General features: G+C 48.2%; 1 protein-coding gene across 12 annotated transcripts in view; it reads left to right on the plus strand.

Annotated features, from left to right (window-relative positions):
• Nucleotides 1-18472, plus strand: part of TBL1XR1 (TBL1X/Y related 1) — a 1277138-nt gene that overhangs the window by 532590 nt on the left and 726076 nt on the right. For all 12 annotated transcript variants that reach the window (XM_069618704.1, XM_069618702.1, XM_069618706.1 and 9 more), the window contains one exon: nt 12359-12491. In XM_069618704.1, the coding sequence (XP_069474805.1) occupies nt 12359-12491 (133 nt within the window). The remainder of the gene's footprint in view (nt 1-12358; nt 12492-18472) is intronic.

An 18472-nucleotide genomic window follows, 5' to 3' on the forward strand; every position in this document is an offset into this window, starting at 1 on the left:
AACGTTCCTGGCAAGATTCCCGGGGCTCCACAGTCTTTGATTTGGGCCCGTTATCCGAAGAGGACTCCGTCTCCTGCTTCCCCGCGCCTCTCCTGCGTGCGGTGGTGACCGTTCGGCCAGCCCAGGGCTTTCACCAGGTCCCGCTCCAGCGGGTCTGTTCGCGGCCCCGGCCCCCGGTAATCTGGGCCTCTGTGAGGGCCCACGTGTTTTGTCCCGCCCCCCCCTGGGCCCCGGCTCTGCAAGGTCTCTGCTCCTCCAGGGGTCTCCCCGCGTAGTACAGTACGCGTAAGGTCGCTGTCTTATCAACCTTGCTTCATTGGCAGCAGCGCCGCCGGGAGGCTACTGTTTCGGCACTCAACCGTGCCCAGCAGTCGGAGGCAGCGCAGTCCTACGCTGCGTCCACACTTGTCGTGGGCTACAGTGTCCGTGTCTAAGTCCGGCTGGGTCCTCCAACCAGAACCCCGTTTCTGCCCCCCAGCAGGGCTCATGCAGCAGTTCTGCATCGGCGCGACCCCCGCCCCACCAATCAAAGCGGCAGCTGTGGCTCATCCTGCGGGCCCCCTCCAGCCGGCCGTTCCATATCCCGCACGAGCAAGTCTCCACAGGCAGCTCAACGTCGCGGCAGACTCGAGCCCGGCCACAGCAGCGAATATCGCCTTGGCGGCACCGTGGTCAGTTCATGGCCCTTTGTCTGCTGCCGGCCATCTTGTTTGTATCTGCGACTCGGGCACTCAGTTTTCTATGGGCTGCTGTAGCTCCCTTATCCAGCTGCTACTCGTTCCCTTTTGGTGCTCAGTGCGTGTTCCAGTTATTCACAAATCCATGGATATACTGCTGGCTTGCTTTGTTCCTGAAAACTGTTTTTTCTTCAGGATCGGTGTCGGATCCACGGGAGCTCCTCCAGAGCACGTCCTTCTACGCGGCCATTAAGCCACGCCCCCACTTTAAGCCATGTTGTGTGGTTTTACTATGTAGAACATGCAGTAGAGAAGCAAAGGCAGATTGCAAAGGATCATGTTGCCATACATTGTTTGTGTTGCCCAGGTGTTTGAAGATTGGTGTGTGTATTTTTCTTTTTTGGAGGGGGCACCACATGTTTCGCCTAGGGCACTGCCAGGGCTAAGGCCAGCCCTGCCTCGATGAGTGTTGCAGTTCACCTTGGGGTGCATCACATAAGGCTACGGTTGGGTTGGAGTCCCTGAGGGATAACTGTATTTGGCCTTTAGGGCTTGCATTGCAGAGCATGCGGTTCTCACTAGGCCTAAGGGTCTCAGTCCCCATCCCCTAGCCTCTCAAAAGTGAGTTTGTTACAGCTCACACCATGAAACGGCCACCACGCCAATGCGGAATTTGAGTCAGCTGTTACGGCCGCAAGGAAATAATCGTAGCTTTTTTTTGGGGGTTAACTACTTTTTTCTTCAAATGTACACTATTTGGCTTCCATTCAGACCCCCCTGAACCCCAGAGGACTAAACATATACAGTACACAGTAGAACAGTCGGTTTGTCCACTCATTATCAACAGATACCAACACTCGTTTGGGGCTATACCCGTGGTAACTCGAAGATATTCTCCTTGCAATGCTTTTCTGTTTAACGGAAGCCATGGAGTTACAATAAAGGGAACAGACTGCATTTGTATGTGGTGCGTGTGCCATGTCTCAGGAAGATCCATGACATTTATGAGGGAAAACCTGTAGTCCTAGTTCACAAGTACTGCTTACCTTATAAGAATGTCTACATCCCTCAAAATCCTGTCACCACCCACCTCATAGGGTGTCGTACCCCAGTCCCAACGGTCAAAATTCTGCCAGAGGCAAGGCTCCCTTATAATTTTGTGTTTTTTTTTGTTTCGGCTTGTATAGTCCGAATCTAGCTAGGGGGCAGCAGAGCACAGTCTTGGTTGAGAACAACAAAATCATAAGCCTGCACTAGAGGGGACCAGTTCATCTGTTTTAAGAGGTCCTGGCTGACGGTGTTTAATTTCTCCTGGAAGGATACGAGAGCCTTGTGTGTTTGCGGGGTGTACAACCTGAAGCGCTGGGGCTTATGGTCCTTTCTGAACTGCAAGAGCCATTGGTCCATCCTAATTGTGAGTGGCGTAGTGTTCAAGTAAGCTGGTGAAATGCAAGCTAGTTTCCAGCTTTTTTAGTCTGGGCTAGTAGGAGGAGGGACAGACAGTTTGTAGGTATTATTTGGTTATTTGCCCACCCGTTGACTGCCCATGGCCATACTAATCCTATTGCATTCCGCCCAGTTTCTGCCCCTTCCCCACCCAAAACACCAACTCTTCGAGCTCGCTTTAAGCGGGCCATACCAACAAACTTTGCACTGAAAGTACCTGCCAGTGTTTTTCAAAGCAGTCTTCTGAGGGTTAGTGACTTACTTGAATCTGGAAACCTGCTACTGGTCTAATAAAAATGTCTTAACCAGGCCTGCTTGTTAATTTGCATATTTAAGTAACTTTGGGTCTCACACTAAGTTACTAGGGGAATCCAAACATGGACTCCTTGCTCACTATTCTTAGAGAGACACAGCTCCTGCCTACTGATGAGGTCCACCCAGACCGAAACACGTGTCTGGGGATGCTGTTGGTACTCTTGTTCAGAGGAGAATTGCCTAGCATTTCGGTGCTACTGCTCCAGGGCAGGACAAAGACCGATATGTTTGAGATATTTCTTCTCTGTGAAAGATAGTGAGCTAAAGACTCGGGGTAAGTCTCTCGTAACCAGGACTAATGTCTGGCAGAGGGACTCCCAGGAGCCCCCCCCCCCCTTGTTAATATGCATTAACCAGGCCTGCCTTCAGCCACTCAGTTTATAAGCACTATATGTGTCATTCACTGAAGTCCTGTGAAATTCAAGACTTGGCAAAGCCAACAGCTTTGGCTCGTGTATAAATATTAGGCATTTGTCAGGCGCTGCTGTTAGATGCCCAGGTACTCGCACCATCTTTCACCTGCTACCATTAATGGCCAAATGCCGCAACAGCACTGTCTTTCCAATTCCCACATAAAAGCCCAAACTATTGGCATTGCCAATGCAGGTTTCCCTTTGTGCATCAGTTTTTCCTGGAGCCATGTGATTATCTGACTTCTGGGTGTGCGCAAACCACTTGTTATTGACTTTTGGGGCGTAGTAGGTGGACATCCAGGTGGCAGTTCCCTTGTATGTGATGCTGGTTTTTGTCAACAGTATTGTGGCTGGGATAGGTAACCAGTCCATTTCTCTGACAGTAGGACAGTGCCAAAGGTCTTTGATCCTATGATCGGGCCTGCTGGAGCATGTTGAATGGTCCTGGCGAGGGGGTTGTTCCCTCTGATGAGGTGTGTTATTACCGGGGCTTTGTACTGCTGTTCTGAAGACTTCTGTGGGGTGGATGGGATTTGCTTTCATCGTTTACACGTTGATACAAATCAGTCTCGGTTTTTTCATAAAAACTAGAACTAACCCCAGTTTGGGCAAGAGGTTAAATGCTCAAATGGCAATGCCTAGCGCTCTTTATCAATACCGCACAGCGATCATTCTTATTGGGATGCAGCTTATGTATGGTCTGTGTGTGGCATGGTTCACAGCCCTCTGTACTGCGCTCAACACAGTCGCTATTGCCCCTGAAAATTGAAAAAGGTTACTGCATTTTTCCGTTTGGCAGCCAGTTACTTCCTCTACTGCTAACAACTTTATGAATAGGCCGTTATTCTCTGTTTAGCAAGTAACACAGTTTTATTTTAAGTCTTGTGACTGACAGTAGAGGTAGCTGTTGCTTAATGTATTGTTGCTCGGTTTTAGCTCTGCTTGTGATAAAACTGAAGGACAGATCTTACCATGGTTGATTCAAATTAATTTAGCAGTTACATTGAAACATCTCATTTCATGAACGTAGTAATATTAAATATGTTGCACATTTAAATTACGGTTTTGATATTAGTCCTCGAAAGAATTGTAATTAAGAAAGTAGTGTTTTTTTAAAGCTTTTTTTGTTGAATTTAATGTATAACAATTGCTAGATTTTATTTGATTCGAAATTCTCTTTTAAGCTAAGCTACTTGCTTTCTTTGGCCGATGAGGGTTTAATTCACTTTAAATGAACTGTATATAAATATATGTGGAACTATGGGGAATCAGTCTATCTTTAATGAGGCTGCCTTGAGAAAGCAGCATGCCAGCTCTGGCGCACTTGTGTGTTGGGTTGATGTTTGGAGACTTCATGACGACGCTTTCATATTAATCACATTGTGTGAATTATAAACTTCCTGCTGGTCTGTTCTTCTTTTGTCTCAGTGTTTTGTTCTTTTAGCCGGTCAAGTGGCACAGCGAGTAGAGCGCTCGCTTTGACATGTGTGCAGACCCTGCTAACGCAGGTTCGAATCCCGGCAAGGCCAAACTCAGCCTTTCATCTTTCCGAGGGCGATAAATGAGCACCACGCACTGTGGGTAAAAATAAGCAGCGCTCTGATACCCGAGGGTTCGTAGCGCTATATAAATGCCAAATTATTATTAATTTTGGAGTGAAACTTTAAATACTCGTATTATTGTCTATTGGCTCTGTTCAGTAGCTTACCCCAACGCCTCAGTTGTCTGTTCTGGCTCTTGCTGTTTACATTTTGAGGGATGAATGAGGAGTGGGAGGTGTTCTCCAGCATGGGGTCTTGCATGGATTCACATGCTCCTGATTATTCCCCGTCGTCTGGCAGGTAATCCTTGGTAAAAAGAAAGCATTTTCGCTTCAGACTGAAAACTGCTCGTCTCCTCTATAACCAATTACTGTCAATTGGGTCATATTGCACCTAGTCAGTGACACTCGTCCTCCAAAGCTCCACCCCTGGAGGCCATCTTCAGAATTTTACTGCATGTTTCAGTGTTGGGAGTCCTCTCACTTTGCTCATCAAGTATTGTCACTTTTTTGCTATTTTTTTCATAGTTTTTGTAGTTTTTCTTTGACCTTTTAATTGTCAACCGTGGCACGTGGACTACCGGCAGTGGGGAACTGTTGTTGGTGAAGATAGTTTCCATTGTTTCGAAAGTGTGCAAGAGAAGTCTCTCCAGGGCCTGCAAATCATGTGGCCTGAAGAGGTGCTTATCCTCAGCATAAACGTTCAAGTGCCTATATTGTCTGCATCCGAACCACGATGAGGACGGATGCAAGATCTGCAGTGTTTTTCCAGCAAAGACCGGGATTGCTATTGCAGGTTGGTGACTTGCCTTAAAGAGGAGAAGGCCTCTGACGTGGCCAGAGGGTGCAGTCATTCCTTGTTGAGGACCGGCAGGTCCCATGAGCGTGCTCCTTCTCAGAAAGAGGTTGAGGTCCATTGAGGATGCTCCTTCCGAGGGGATCCAAAAGAAGGTGAAACATCTGCTTCCACAAAGGTCGCTGCTACTGCGGGATCTAGTTCAGAAAGGGGCCGCTCCCTGTCTCCATCGACAATGAGCCTTCCAGCTGGGGCTCCTCTGTGAAGAAGTCCCTGACCCCTTCCAAGCACAAGTCCTCTTCCAAGGACAAGTCGTCGGAGAGAGCTGCGGAAGGGCCGCTGGCGGCTCCCTCGTCTTCGTCATCTTCGGTCTCAGTCCCAATCAACGCTGCTTATGTCCACCATAACCACCACCGGCTTGTCAACGACTACTTCGTCTGCCAATGCCTCCATCCCATCGCCGGCCGCTTCATCGACGACCACAACTCAGTCGGCGGCCACCACCTCATCTATGACATCTACTATTACTTTGTCAACTAAAAGTTTGTCGACAGTAGTTTCCACGTTCACGACAATGGCAACACTGAGGGCAGACTTGCCTCCACGGCCTCAGTCTGCTGTGCTAACCATGACTTAGCCAGCGGCGGCACAAATTTTGCAAATTTCAGCCATTGCCTCCTTCATGAAGGACTCTGGTCGTGTGAGGGAGTTGCTGCTTTCATCAGATTTTTTGCAAAGATGTCTTCCCCCAGGTCCAGTGGGGTTTCATAGGAAGTCTCCACATAACTACAGTAGTTCAGAGGATGAACAACTGCCTGAGGATTTGTACTCTGACCATGAAGGGGGCCAAGGGCCCAGCCCTAGGAAGGTGGTCCATGCGACGAACCGTACCTGCCTTTTGTTCCTCCAGGAGTTTTCAGTATGAATCCATTCCTAGGCCAGCACCCAGGGACATGTCGCTGGACATTTTCACTGCCCTGCACACTGACGGTTGAAATTCTGCAGAGGCTGCTTGCTGCTCCAGTTCCTGGGCCGGCCCGCAGGCCTCCAAGCAGGAGTCTCCCAAGACCAAGTCCTCCCAGGCCAATGTGTCAGCAAAGCCCGCCCCAGCCAAAGCACCAGCCGACACTGACCCATAGGGCTTTAATCCAGGTGGAGGAAGAACCACTGCATACAGACACTGTCACAGACACAGCTAGCACAGATGCTCATACGGACAAGTTTGAGGATTGTCCCCTGCTGACGGTGAGCCGCTGGGTACTAGGGATGCAACGGTATTACGGTATACCGTTAAAGATACCGTGAACCACTTAATTGAACAATAATAACCGTCACATTGTTTATACCGGTATACCGTTCATACCGTTAAGTGTGTTTTTCAATCTGATTTGGAAAGGCTGCAGTAAGCAAGTGCTGCGCAGTCTTGGTCTTGCACTGTTGGATGTGCCGTCTGCAAAGTAGTTTCAGTTTGAGCAGTTTTTAATTCCATTCCATCAACCACACGTGCCTGACACAAAATCAATGTTATCAATAGGAAGAATAAATACAGTGCCAAGAAGGAAAAGGGTTTACTTTTATTTTTTTAAAGCGCTCACACAGCCTGCGGGCATCGAGGCGGTGTTAAAGAAATTGTTTATTTAGTTGCGTAATTGTTTTTGTCTTAGTTGCGTATTTATAACGCGCTTAAACACCCAGAGGTTTCTAAGCACAGACCCGGGGATGGAACCTGTGTTGCTTCGTGTCATCTTGCTTCCAAGGCGCGCACGTTGTCGCTGAGCTATCCTCCCGGGACTTTGAGTTAGCGGCTTTGGGGTTTATATATTTATAATGGATAATGTTTTCTAAACATATGACAATGGGGGATTTCCCTGGTTCCATCATTGAATTTACATATAATAAGTCACACTGTTAAATGTACTAATCTCTGTGGGTATATGTGCACAAGCGTATACTACCATCAGCCTCCATTGATCTGTGGCATGCAGGTTATCAAGATGGCAACATGTTCATCTTCACCAGTAGCCAGTGGGGGAGCTAAAAGCCTAAATGACCACTTTAGAAAAGCTATTCAGTTTGCTTTGCCAGTCGCAGCCCCCCCCCCCCCCCCCCCTCTCCTCCTCCCCCTCTCCACACGTGTGTTTGGTGGAAGCAAGAGTGGCATTTCAGTGGAAAGTATGTTGAAAAGCCCAATTCTGGCCTTGGGTGCCTGGTTTTGTTTGTGATGATAAATCTGACAATTTATGACCTTTTAGAAAATATTTGTTAAGATTAGTTAACACCACCTGCTATACCGCGATAACCATGATATACCGTCATTTGGCAAGAAGGTTATTGTACCGTCATAAAACTAATACCGTGACACCCCTACTGGGTACTGATGAGCCCGCCAGGGCTTCCTCGCCAGACAAAATTGGCTCCTTCCACACCATGATCTCACAGGGGTCAAAGCTCTTCAGTCTGCTGCCGGAGGAGGATGACGGGGTTCCTCTTTCAGCAATGTGAGTCCTTGAGGAAGACAGTCATGCCGATTCCATTGTTTGACATCTGGGAGGACGGATTTGCCCTTATGAAGATGCCAAACACAACACCCCCCAAGAGGTGACCGGCTGGAGGAGAAATACAGGGTGCTGGATTCAGCTCCCAGGGGTATCCGGTCAAACCCTCCCCAGACTTGGTGGTGTCAGCTGCCACCAGGAAGCACTCATCCACCCCTCCATCCTCTTGGATGGTGCCCCCAGACCAGGAAGGCAAGAAGCTAGATGCAGTGGGCAAATGCATCATCTACACCGCAGCTTCCACCGTCAAGGTCACCAATGCTCTTGCTATCCTGTCGCGTTAGGACAGGGAGCTTTGGTACAAGATCTGATATTCGATTTCCTGCCGGACGACAAGAAGGCAAAGGCCATGACCCTGTTCCGATGCCACCTCACTCTCCTGGATCACGCCATTACTGTGGCACTGGACATAGCAGATTCTGGCTTCCTTCCGATGGTCAGTGGTGTGTCCCTTCAATGCTTGGGTTGGGTGAAGTCCACGAACTTCCAGGCGGACGTGCAGTCCAATGTTCTGGACATAACTTATTTGGTAAGGCAGTGGATGAGATGCTCCTGCTATCAAAACTGATACGCAGACAGCGCACTCTCTGGGGACCCTACAACAAAGAAGGTTGTCCTTTCTTTTTCCACAAGGAAGGGTATCAAAGTCCTCCAAGGGGTACACTTCCCCCTATCGTCAGGATGCCGCTCACCACCCAGAAAGCCTACAGGTGCCAGCTCCCAGGCCTACGGCTGCAGAGGGCCAGCATTGGCGTCGTCCACAGGCCAGGATGCAGACGCCCAAGGAGGCGCCTCCATCAAAGTTCATCTGACTGCCATATCCCGCTACACCCGGGCAACCCTCACTGTGGTTGCACAGGCTCATCAAGGAGTTCCTCAAAGACCTCTTCAGGACTTTTCCACCCGTTAAGGCGCCTACCCGGGTTTGATTAGCTCAAGGTGGTTTTGACTAAGCTCATGGGGCCTCCATTTGAGCCATGCATCAGGCTCCTCTGAAATTTCTTTTGTGGAAGGACTGCTTTCCTGGTGACCATCACCTCTTTCCGGCAGATCGGGTAGATCCAGGCCCTCTCCTGCAAGCGGCCATACTTGGCCTTCCACGTTACAAAGGTGGTGCTGCGGGCCCATCCCACCTTAATGGCGAAGGCTCATTTGGAGTTTCATCTCAACGAGCCTTTGGTCCTGCCAGTTTTCTAAACCCTTCTGCACCCCTCTGGCCGGCCTCTCTTGGCCCTCTTCCTGCTCCTACCCGCTAGGCAAAAAACCTCAGGGTCATCTTCGACTCCTCACATATCTGATGTCTCCAAGAAGTCACACTTCCAGCTGCACCTCCTCAGAGGTATACTTCCTTTCCTCTCCTTCCCCCAGAAGCTCACTGTCTCCAGAGCCCTGGTTCTCTCAAAGCTGGACTACTGTAACAGCCTCTATCTAAATATGCCTGCCTCTACTCTCCGCCCTCTGCAACTCATCCAGAACAGGACTGCAAGACTTGTCCTTGGCCTCAAGCCCAGGGACTGTATGTCTGCAGGACTGAAATCTCTACACTGGCTCCCAGTGGCTGCGAGGATTACGTTCAAAACCCTCTGCATTCTCCACAAGGCCTTCTGGGGCTTGGGGCCAAAATACCTTCAACTCTCTCTTCCTAAATATCTTCCATCTCGAGCTCTTCGCTCATCCGCCTCCAACTCCCTCAGGGTCAGCCGCTTCTCCAAGCAACGAGTTGGTGGTAGATCTCTCTCCGCAGCAGGGACCTCCCTCTGGAACAGCCTTCCTGCCTCCCTGAAACTTGAGGATAACCATCTCCGGTTCCGGAAGCACCTCAAAACCTTCCTCTTTGCTTCTGCTTTCTCTCCCCCTCTCCCCTGCTAATCACTGAAATTGCACTGAATCTGCAACTGGGCTACCCACTGTTCTCGGTCCTTGGCCCAGCCACTCTCCCCTGCACTGCCTCCCTGGCAACCCCTGCACTGCAGGACTGTCTCTGTATCCCTACAGCCCCCCTCCCAGCACTTGTCTGCACTTACCTTGCACTTGCCACCAGCGGGCCCTTATTATTTATCTTGTATTCTACCAACCCTGTACTGCACTTTTCCCCTCTCCCTTTCCCCTTGCACTTTTCCCTTCCCCTCCACCCTTGCACATGTGCGATCTGAATGACACCTGGCCTAGTAGGATCGTTGTCTGTTCCCCCCCTCCCTGCCTCGTCGCGCCTTGAAACACTTGTTTATAGGCGTGTTACAAATGCCATATCATATATATCATATCGCCTGCTGAAGGGGCATTGCATTCACTGGATCTTGCTCGTTCCCTGAAGTTCTATGTGGCACGCATGAAGTATTTTCAGAAGACATCTCAACTGTTCGTCAATTGTGGACCTGTGGGACTGGGGAAGACTCCAAGGCTTCCATATACAGGTGGCTCTCCGGCTGTGTCTTGCACTGTAATCGTCTGGCCAACAGACCTTTTCCAGGTTGGCAGAGAACCCACTCCACCAGAGCCATCGCAGCAATGACAGCGTTTCTCTCTAGTATTCCCCTGCTTGACAACTGCATGGCTGCTACGTGGAAGTCCACTCACACCTTCATGAGATTCTACTGCATCAACAAGGATTCCGGGTCGGCCAAGCGGTGCTACGAAACCCGTTTGCTTGAGGTGAGTCTATTCCAGGGGCAAGTGTATTGCTTCTGTTAAGCCTTGCCACCTCCCGTGGTTGTGTATATGCACTGCTTTGTAATCAAATTCATGAGCATGGGAATCCATGCAAGACCCCATGCTGGAGATGGATTCACCTGCAAACCCTCCCTCCTTCCCCTCTGTGGCTCTTCTTGGTTCATACCTCCACTTTACTTACTCTACCAAATCTGATTATGGCCAATAGGGCTGGAGCTTAGGAGGACAAGTGTCATTGGCTAGTGGCAGTATGACCCAAGGATAGTGATTGGTTATAGAGGACACAAGCAGATTTCAGTCTAAAGTGAAACCGCTTTCTTTTACCAAGGATTCCAAGACTAACTGGGAATATTCATGACCCTGTGAATCCATGCAAGACCCATGCTGGAGAACCGGAGTTAAAGAGCAGTAACTTGTTCCTTCTCTGCTACACAAGGAGGATGGTTTACTACCACTGTTCCTTTTCTCTATTTCGGATTTGTGTTGTCTTGTTATGGTTTCCTGGGGGGGCCTGGGTCATCTGTTTCTCTTCTCGACAGCCTTACAGTAATTGCCACCGCCCACTAGCAACAGTTGCGTTAAGCCACAACGCATTCAGATGCACCTCCTATGGTTGGTAGCCAGCAATCCACTGTCGCAGTGACAGGTAAGGCTTAAAACTTGCTCCCATCCCCACCAGGCTCTGTAACATCAGCGGCTTCTCCCCATCCACTGATCCCCGGAGGCGATGCCGGTCAGTGTATATCGCCACAGCTTTTACCTTCAATCGCAGAGTTGGGATCTCTTCAAAAGCCCTGAGCAAATACTTAGCCCCTGTTGAGCTCCAACATTCACCCTTCACTTCCAGCAAACACCAAGGACACTGCCGGTCACTGGGGTTCCATGTCCTGCAAGGAGACTTGTTCACTAACCTCAACAAGTAATGTGCCTCTTTTGCCCTCTTCCACTACTCTTCTTTTGTACATAACTGCTTTGATGCTATTTGCCTCCATCCACACTGGTCAGTTGAGGCACTTGAGCAGCTGGCTCTGCATTAAGCCTTTCCATCAACTGCAGAAGCAGTTCCTGTACCACAACAAATGCCCCTTCCATTTGGAAAATGCCTGTCCGGTCTTACTCTATATCTTTTAGGCACTGCATTGCTGCTTTTTCCCATTATAAATCTAGGATTAAGGTCCAAGAATGCAGAGGAAGTAGCTGCACTAGGCATAGATCTTCAGAAAGGAATGGAGCATGTTTGCATGCATGGTACACAAACGCTATGTTAAGAGTGTTTGCACACACAATAGATGTGGTGAAAAAACGTCATTCAACCATGGTTGATGGAGGCCTTTTCTGTAATGTGAGCAATCGAGAGGCATATTGAGGTAATCAACTTTTGTGAAGAACCACTAGGCCTAAGGTTCCATCATGGCCTGTCATCACTACCACTCCTCCTTTTTCCGATAAGTCAGAGGCTGACTTGGCAGAAGCACAAGCGATACAAGTTTGTGTTTAACAGAAGAAGTAAAGGGTATGCACTTACTTTCTAAATCTCTTTTAAAAAATCACCCATGTAAAAAGGTGGCTAATCAATTGCAGTCCAATTTTGCTACCTCACTTTCATATGCAAGCAAGATAGCTCGAAAGACACTGAACATTCTACAAATGTTCAACTCAGACTGCTGATATGGTTCAAAAGTGAGTGAGGAACCGGTTTCTTTGTGTCACTCTTGATTAAATGATATAGAAAATGATTTTGATAATATTAATGCAGTTTCATTTTAAATTTCCAGTCACTTTAAAAAGTGTCCTTTGATTAAGCTCGCAAAATGTTCACTGTTGGAGCAAATTGGCTCCTATGGCAAAATGTTAATCTGGAGCCCTGGTTCATACAAATGACTAAAATGTTGCAACTTTGCCTTTTTATCTTTACGTTTCATTTTGTGCTTTTTCCAATGATGCAGATAATCATACCGACATGATGGAAGTAGATGGGGATGTGGAAATCCCTCCTAACAAAGCAGTTGTGCTTCGTGGCCATGAATCGGAAGTATTTATTTGTGCATGGAATCCAGTCAGTGACCTCTTAGCATCTGGGTATGTCCTAATGCAATGCAAACATGATTTTTCAAGCTCTTTCCTGTTGCAAAGCTGAAATAAATGCTGTTTTCCTCAAATGATTCTATTAATTTATGTACGAGAATTCGTAGACTCAGTTGATAAACAGTCACACAGTCAAAACGGTTCTTTATCAACCACAGTTTACTGTGAGTCCATGAAAGTCCCAATCAGACACCAGACAGTGAAAGCACTGGACATGGATAAAAGAGTCTGGCACCTGGAAAATAAATGTATGTTATAGACTGGGAACTGGTTACGGTAATTAATCTGATAATCTAGCCAGGTGCTAATAATAAATTCCAGATTGTACTCTGTTTTAAAAGCTGTGATGTCTGTTCTCTATATCTGACACATGTTCTGCAAGCCTATTGGTTATAGTATTTGGGTGTCTTTTGCCCGGCACTAAAATGTAATTCTTCATACATTTCCAAACAACATCAAGAATCAGGATGTGCACAAAGGTCTTTTATATGATTTAAAGATGTATGTTTCTGAAAACTCTCCACTGTTCAAATTTAATGTATACAGTTGGTCATTGACTGTTGTGGAAGCCTGGCACTGTGTCCAATTACAAATGTACATGGACAAGACTAATCTTCCCTTCTGTTTGGTGGAAAACAGGTTAGTTAATCTGTGTCACATACATTAATTCCTGAAACACATTCAACTCTACAAGATAATCTTTGTAGGCCTGCACAGATCCAATTCAAAAGATCTGCTAGTATGGTATACAGCCAAGAGCTCTATACCATTAAAATGGCCTCTACTCCGGTGAGTGTCCTCCCTCTTCTATTGCCATCTACACCACTGAGCTCCCACTCTTCCAACTATTGGTTGCAATTCACTAACGCATTGCTTCTTTCCCATTTAAATTATTACAGTAGTGTCTAAGAGGCGTCTCCGAAAAGTAAACATAAAAACACTAGTGAATTCAGAACTTGGCACAAGAATGTTCTTTGATCTGAAGTCTATTAAAAACCTTGACCTTGTGCTGTAATCGCTCCACTAATTACTGGTTGACCAGTGTGTCAAATTCAGGATCATGTCTGATGGTAAAACCTATTGAGGGGGGAATGGTTGAGTACCTACAGAAACTGTTCTTGCAACACTGCCTCTTCTACGCCACGCAGTCAGAAAACTCCTTTGCTTATCCCCGAGACACATTTAAATGAATCTATTGCTGAAAATATTTGCTACTTAACCTTTCACCATAGAAAAACTATTTAAAATGGTAATATATATGGTGGCATAGCCAAGCTGACCTGATCATACTGGATTTTTCTCACCTCCCACACCCGCAACGTGATTCACAGGTTTTTGGGTAGGGGGTTATACTGGACGCTGCACCGTTATGTATTCATTGTTGCTATTTGCACCTTATTGTTCCTTTTCTCTTTATTATTTGATTCTAGCGTAATAAAGATGAATCCATTAAACAGTGGAAGTGTCTGATTATATCACACATGGAGACGAACATTACTTTTCACTTTATTTGCTTCCACTCTCATCCGCAGTCAACTGTCTATTCAACTTGAAAGTGTAGTTCCTATGTGTCCTTGTGTTTTAGAGTAGTTACAATTTCTCCATCTTAACCAATTAGTGTCCCAAAGGCAGACCTCCTGCCCTGACTAGAGCCCTCCCTATTTCTTGGTTGCAATGAACAGTAACTCATTATATAACATCCAAACCAAAAGGCACTTAGCTCACCAAGACCTTCCCCAATTTGGTTTCCAATGTTAATCCTTGCTGGTATGGCTGAGATTTTCTTATCCCCAGAAAGGAGTGGGTATGTCGTAACTTTACAAGCAAAGCTTATGTTTAAGGATTTTCTTTTTGCAACTTTCCCTTCATTTCTATGGCACACCCTTTTTTTTGCTTCTTTGGAACCATGCCCTGACATTTGGAGGTCAGTAAAGCCTTCTGCTTTACTTCCCTTAGCCCTTTTTGTGGGGAAACACAGGTCCCTAAGACTGTCAGTACTGAGAGACTGTCTCTTATTGAATACTTGTATTGTTAAAATTGCACACATCACCTTACAGTGAAGTGCAGCTAGGATACTTTTGTATCCTATCTTTTTATGTAAGGGCTTTTTGGTTATTTTACAATGTGCCTAAGACAAGCTGGTTGCAGCAGTGATATTTATCAATTTCATGACATTTTTACTCATGCACTTTTGCATTTAGTGCAAATTACTACTAAAGGTGGCTAGCACCCTAAAATGGCTGTGCCACAAGGTTTTTCATTTGTTGTTTGGTCATAATATTCTATGGCCTTCTTTCCTGCCTTTGCAGGCATCCCTGCAAATAAGGAGTGTATCGGCTACTTTTACTCCCTAAAAATAGGCATATACTCCCAAAAAATAAAAACGGAGTCAAAATACTCCAACAAAAGAAATAGGAAACTGACACGTAGGACCTTGTGCCTCTGCTTTCACTCACACAGCTATATGGATATGTTTGGACCCGTACTACAAATAGTGCCACAGGAAGAAACTACTGTTATAACTGCATGATCGGAAGAAGTAAAAGTGCATCTTTTAATGTGTATGACTAACTAGGTGCAAAGGAATTACAAAAACAATTCCGTTTTCCAGTTAAAACATATTTTTACTTGGAACATACTCCCGTTGGGAATTGAATTTATATTTGTACTCTCTAAATCATCATTTTACTTCCAACTTGAAAAAATAGTGAGTGAAAATACTCCCACTTCCAAATCTCATCTGCAGCACTATTCACAGGTCAGGAAAAGCCTTTTATGGAAATGCATTTTCCGGGAAAAGCTGTGGATTCACAGGATTGGTTGGCTGTATGTCTGCCAGAGAAGGGGGGCTGGGACTGTCTAGTCCCAGTACACATCTCTGGTGCCTGAATGTCTGTTTCTGGGCAGATGTGGTGACAAGTGGCTATCCATGACTGAATAGCCACTGGATGTTCGAATGGTGCATATCCTTACTATCGTTGGGCTTGCTCCCATTGTGAGTCTTGGATAAAAAGAGGGCTCCTGCAACTGTTAATCATATCAAGGTTGGAGCCATCAATTCTACAAAGAAGAGCAGCCCGCTGATGACCTGTGGGCGACCACCTGCAGCTGACCTGCATCGATTCAACTGCTGTCCCAGTAAAGCCCTGCTCCTCTGTCCTGCTCTCAAGACGTCCTTCGCTGGTGCTTCGACACCAGAACCAGTGGGAACGTAGAGTCTCGACCCTCCCACCTCCCTTACCCCCCTGCTCGAGGATCCGTGCCGGCTGATCCTTCGGCAGTGTCCCTAGGCCAACCAGTCCACTTACCAGCGCTCTTGGGCTACTTCGTTACAGTTGTCGTTTTGAGAAGACCCTTTAGCAGATCTTCAGCTTGTGCTACAAGTCGACTGCTCCAGCATTTTCAGCTGTTTCCAAGGGAATCTGTATTGGACCTGCTCCTGTGTTCGCATCTAGACGATCGCCTTTTGCCTCCTGACCGTGGTGAGCTTTGTTGACTCTTGTCTTTGTGTCTCTGGTGTGTCCCATGGCCATTTATCCAGAAGAAAATCACCTCACTTCATTTAGTGCTTTTATTGTAAGCTGTCTGCAACGGATTCCCAAGTACAGCTACCAACCAGAACTAAATCCTGCTAAACAAAGTATGTCTTCTGTCTAGACCCTGCAAAAGGAACCAAGACAGACCATCAATCCTTCATTGAAGGTTTTGAAGTCTGGAACTCCCTAGGCCTATCCTAGTGTGTTGGGATTGATCTGAGCATTATCTAACTTTTCATGACTCTTTATTAATCGTAACCACTGACACTGTCTATATAAACCTATCTGAAGAGTGTATACTTTGGAACTAGTAACATTTGGGCACAAGTCCCCCACACCATCTGAGGGTTGGACTTTGTAAGGGTTAGGGGAGCTGTCCAGTGATTATTCCAAGAGTACTGTCTGTATCTATGCATCTGCGTACTTGCCTGCGTTTTTTTAAATCAAATGCTATACTCTTACGTCCTGTCCCCGTTCCTCCATTCTGCATGGGCGTCCCGTCCAAAGAACGGGAGACTGAACCTTTTTCACCAGAAAAAACCTTCTTCTCCTTTAAATTTAGAGGCGCGCAGGAGTGCGGCCCAGGGAGCATGCGTTGCCCTGACTCCACCTTCTGGTGCCACACCTCAGTCCCCTTTTCCGTGTCGATGGGAATGGGCCAAATTCACCAGCGCTCCTGGGGTTTGGCTTCGGCCATGTAATTCCACGCGCGGATACTTCGCTTTGTCTTTTTTGCCTTTCTTATCATTCAGGTACTCGGTCCTCAGGCGTCCCGCTTCTTCCCAGCGGCGCATGTTGACTTCCACAAGGTTCAGCAGGTGTCCATCCTGCAACGGCTCTTCCCAACGTCAGACCCCAAAGCCCTCTGCCTACGTTGCCTTGGCCCCGACCACAGCTGCCAAGCTTGTGCAATGCCCTGTCATCGAAATCGCTGAAGAACAGACTAGCCAGGTGGAGGGAGCTCTTTCAGAAGTTGCCTCCAGAGGACCTGAAGAACTTTGCGAAACATCGAACCAGGCCCAAGGTAGGGCCTCTATTTTCCATCGCACCCCGCAAAGGAGACTCCTTCCCAAGGACTCGCCCGCGCGGGAGGGACCGCTCAGGTCCTTGTACAAGCACGTGCACCGAGGCTGCTTCAGCTACCGGCCGAGGGATCCTTAGATCCTCCCGGGGACAGTGTAGGGGGACCGGAAGGCTCTTGTACTGGATTTTCATCCGAGGGGCCCTACCCTTGTACCGGCATTATCTCCGAGGGGCTACGCCCTACTACTGGAAATACGTCCGAGGGGGGGTGCCTAAACGCAGCTCTACCAACCCCCGGGTCGAGGGTGTCGCACCTACCGGATTTTAGGCCCGAGGAGCAGGGTAGGCCTCGCAATCCACACTCAAGAGTCTTGGAGGAGGCTGGGCCCAGCGAGCCGAGCAACACAACGCAGGCATGTGGCAGGCAGCTTGACAAAATGGCCGCCGTGTCAAACATGGGCACCCGTCTGACGCCATTCCAGGAGTTCGGCGAAGAACAAGTGTCAAGGTGGCACTGGCCTCAACTAGGTACGTGGCCAACAGCTTATCCTTCATTTGCGCAGGGCAGGTTCGCTCTGCGTCCTTACGGGCAGGGTATGCAGCGGCTCCAGCAGCCCCCCGCTACCTAGTCACTACCCCCTACCACCTCTCCGGCCTGTGAAGAGGGGTTCTTCGAGAGGTTCGCCAGGCTCATGACGTCCCCTCAGATGGGGGTTATCCTCAGGGACGCCTTTAGGGATGTGCTCCCTACGATGCTACCAGCACCGCAGGCACTACCTTCGGTGCCCCCGGCGCAGCCTCTGCCTCTGGCTCCCCAGCTGATTCCTCAGGCTGATCCGCACCAGCCTCGCCCCAGCCTATGGCTCTGGTCTCTGTACCCCAGCTCTCGCTACTCCTCCACCTTGGCAGGATCCTCCTGACCCACAGGATACGGATGTGGAGGAGGATCCCGACACCATCCTCAGCCAGGGCCTTCCGCGAACGTCTTGCAGGGCTGGCGGATTACCTGGGCCTACCTCAGCCCGAGGTTGAGCAGCCGGCGGAGGGAGTTCTGGCTGAAGTCCTCGCACAACGCCCCTCTGCCAAAATGGGAATTCCACTGCAGACCGATGTAGTCTCCCTGCCCAAAAAGGGTTTGCTCAAGCTCCACTCTGTCCAGCCGGTCAATCGACACCTGGACGCCAAGTACAGCCAGATGGAGGGGGATACACTCTTGCTATTGTCATGGTCAGTACTCATGATACCCATTTGCACCCCTGTCCCCGACCCACAGTGAGAGCATTGTGCCAACAAGTAACCAAAAGGGGCCCCTCACAACTGAAGAGGACCACCTGGTCTCAGGGTTGGCGCCTTTGGCACCAGGCTCATCATTGTGGTTAATAGAAGTCTGCACCAAACATGGAGGACAGGAAATCA

The sequence above is a fragment of the Ambystoma mexicanum genome, chromosome 10 (genome assembly GCF_040938575.1).
Source record: "Ambystoma mexicanum isolate Mex_15411 chromosome 10, UKY_AmexF1_1, whole genome shotgun sequence".
Lineage (NCBI taxonomy): Eukaryota > Metazoa > Chordata > Amphibia > Caudata > Ambystomatidae > Ambystoma > Ambystoma mexicanum.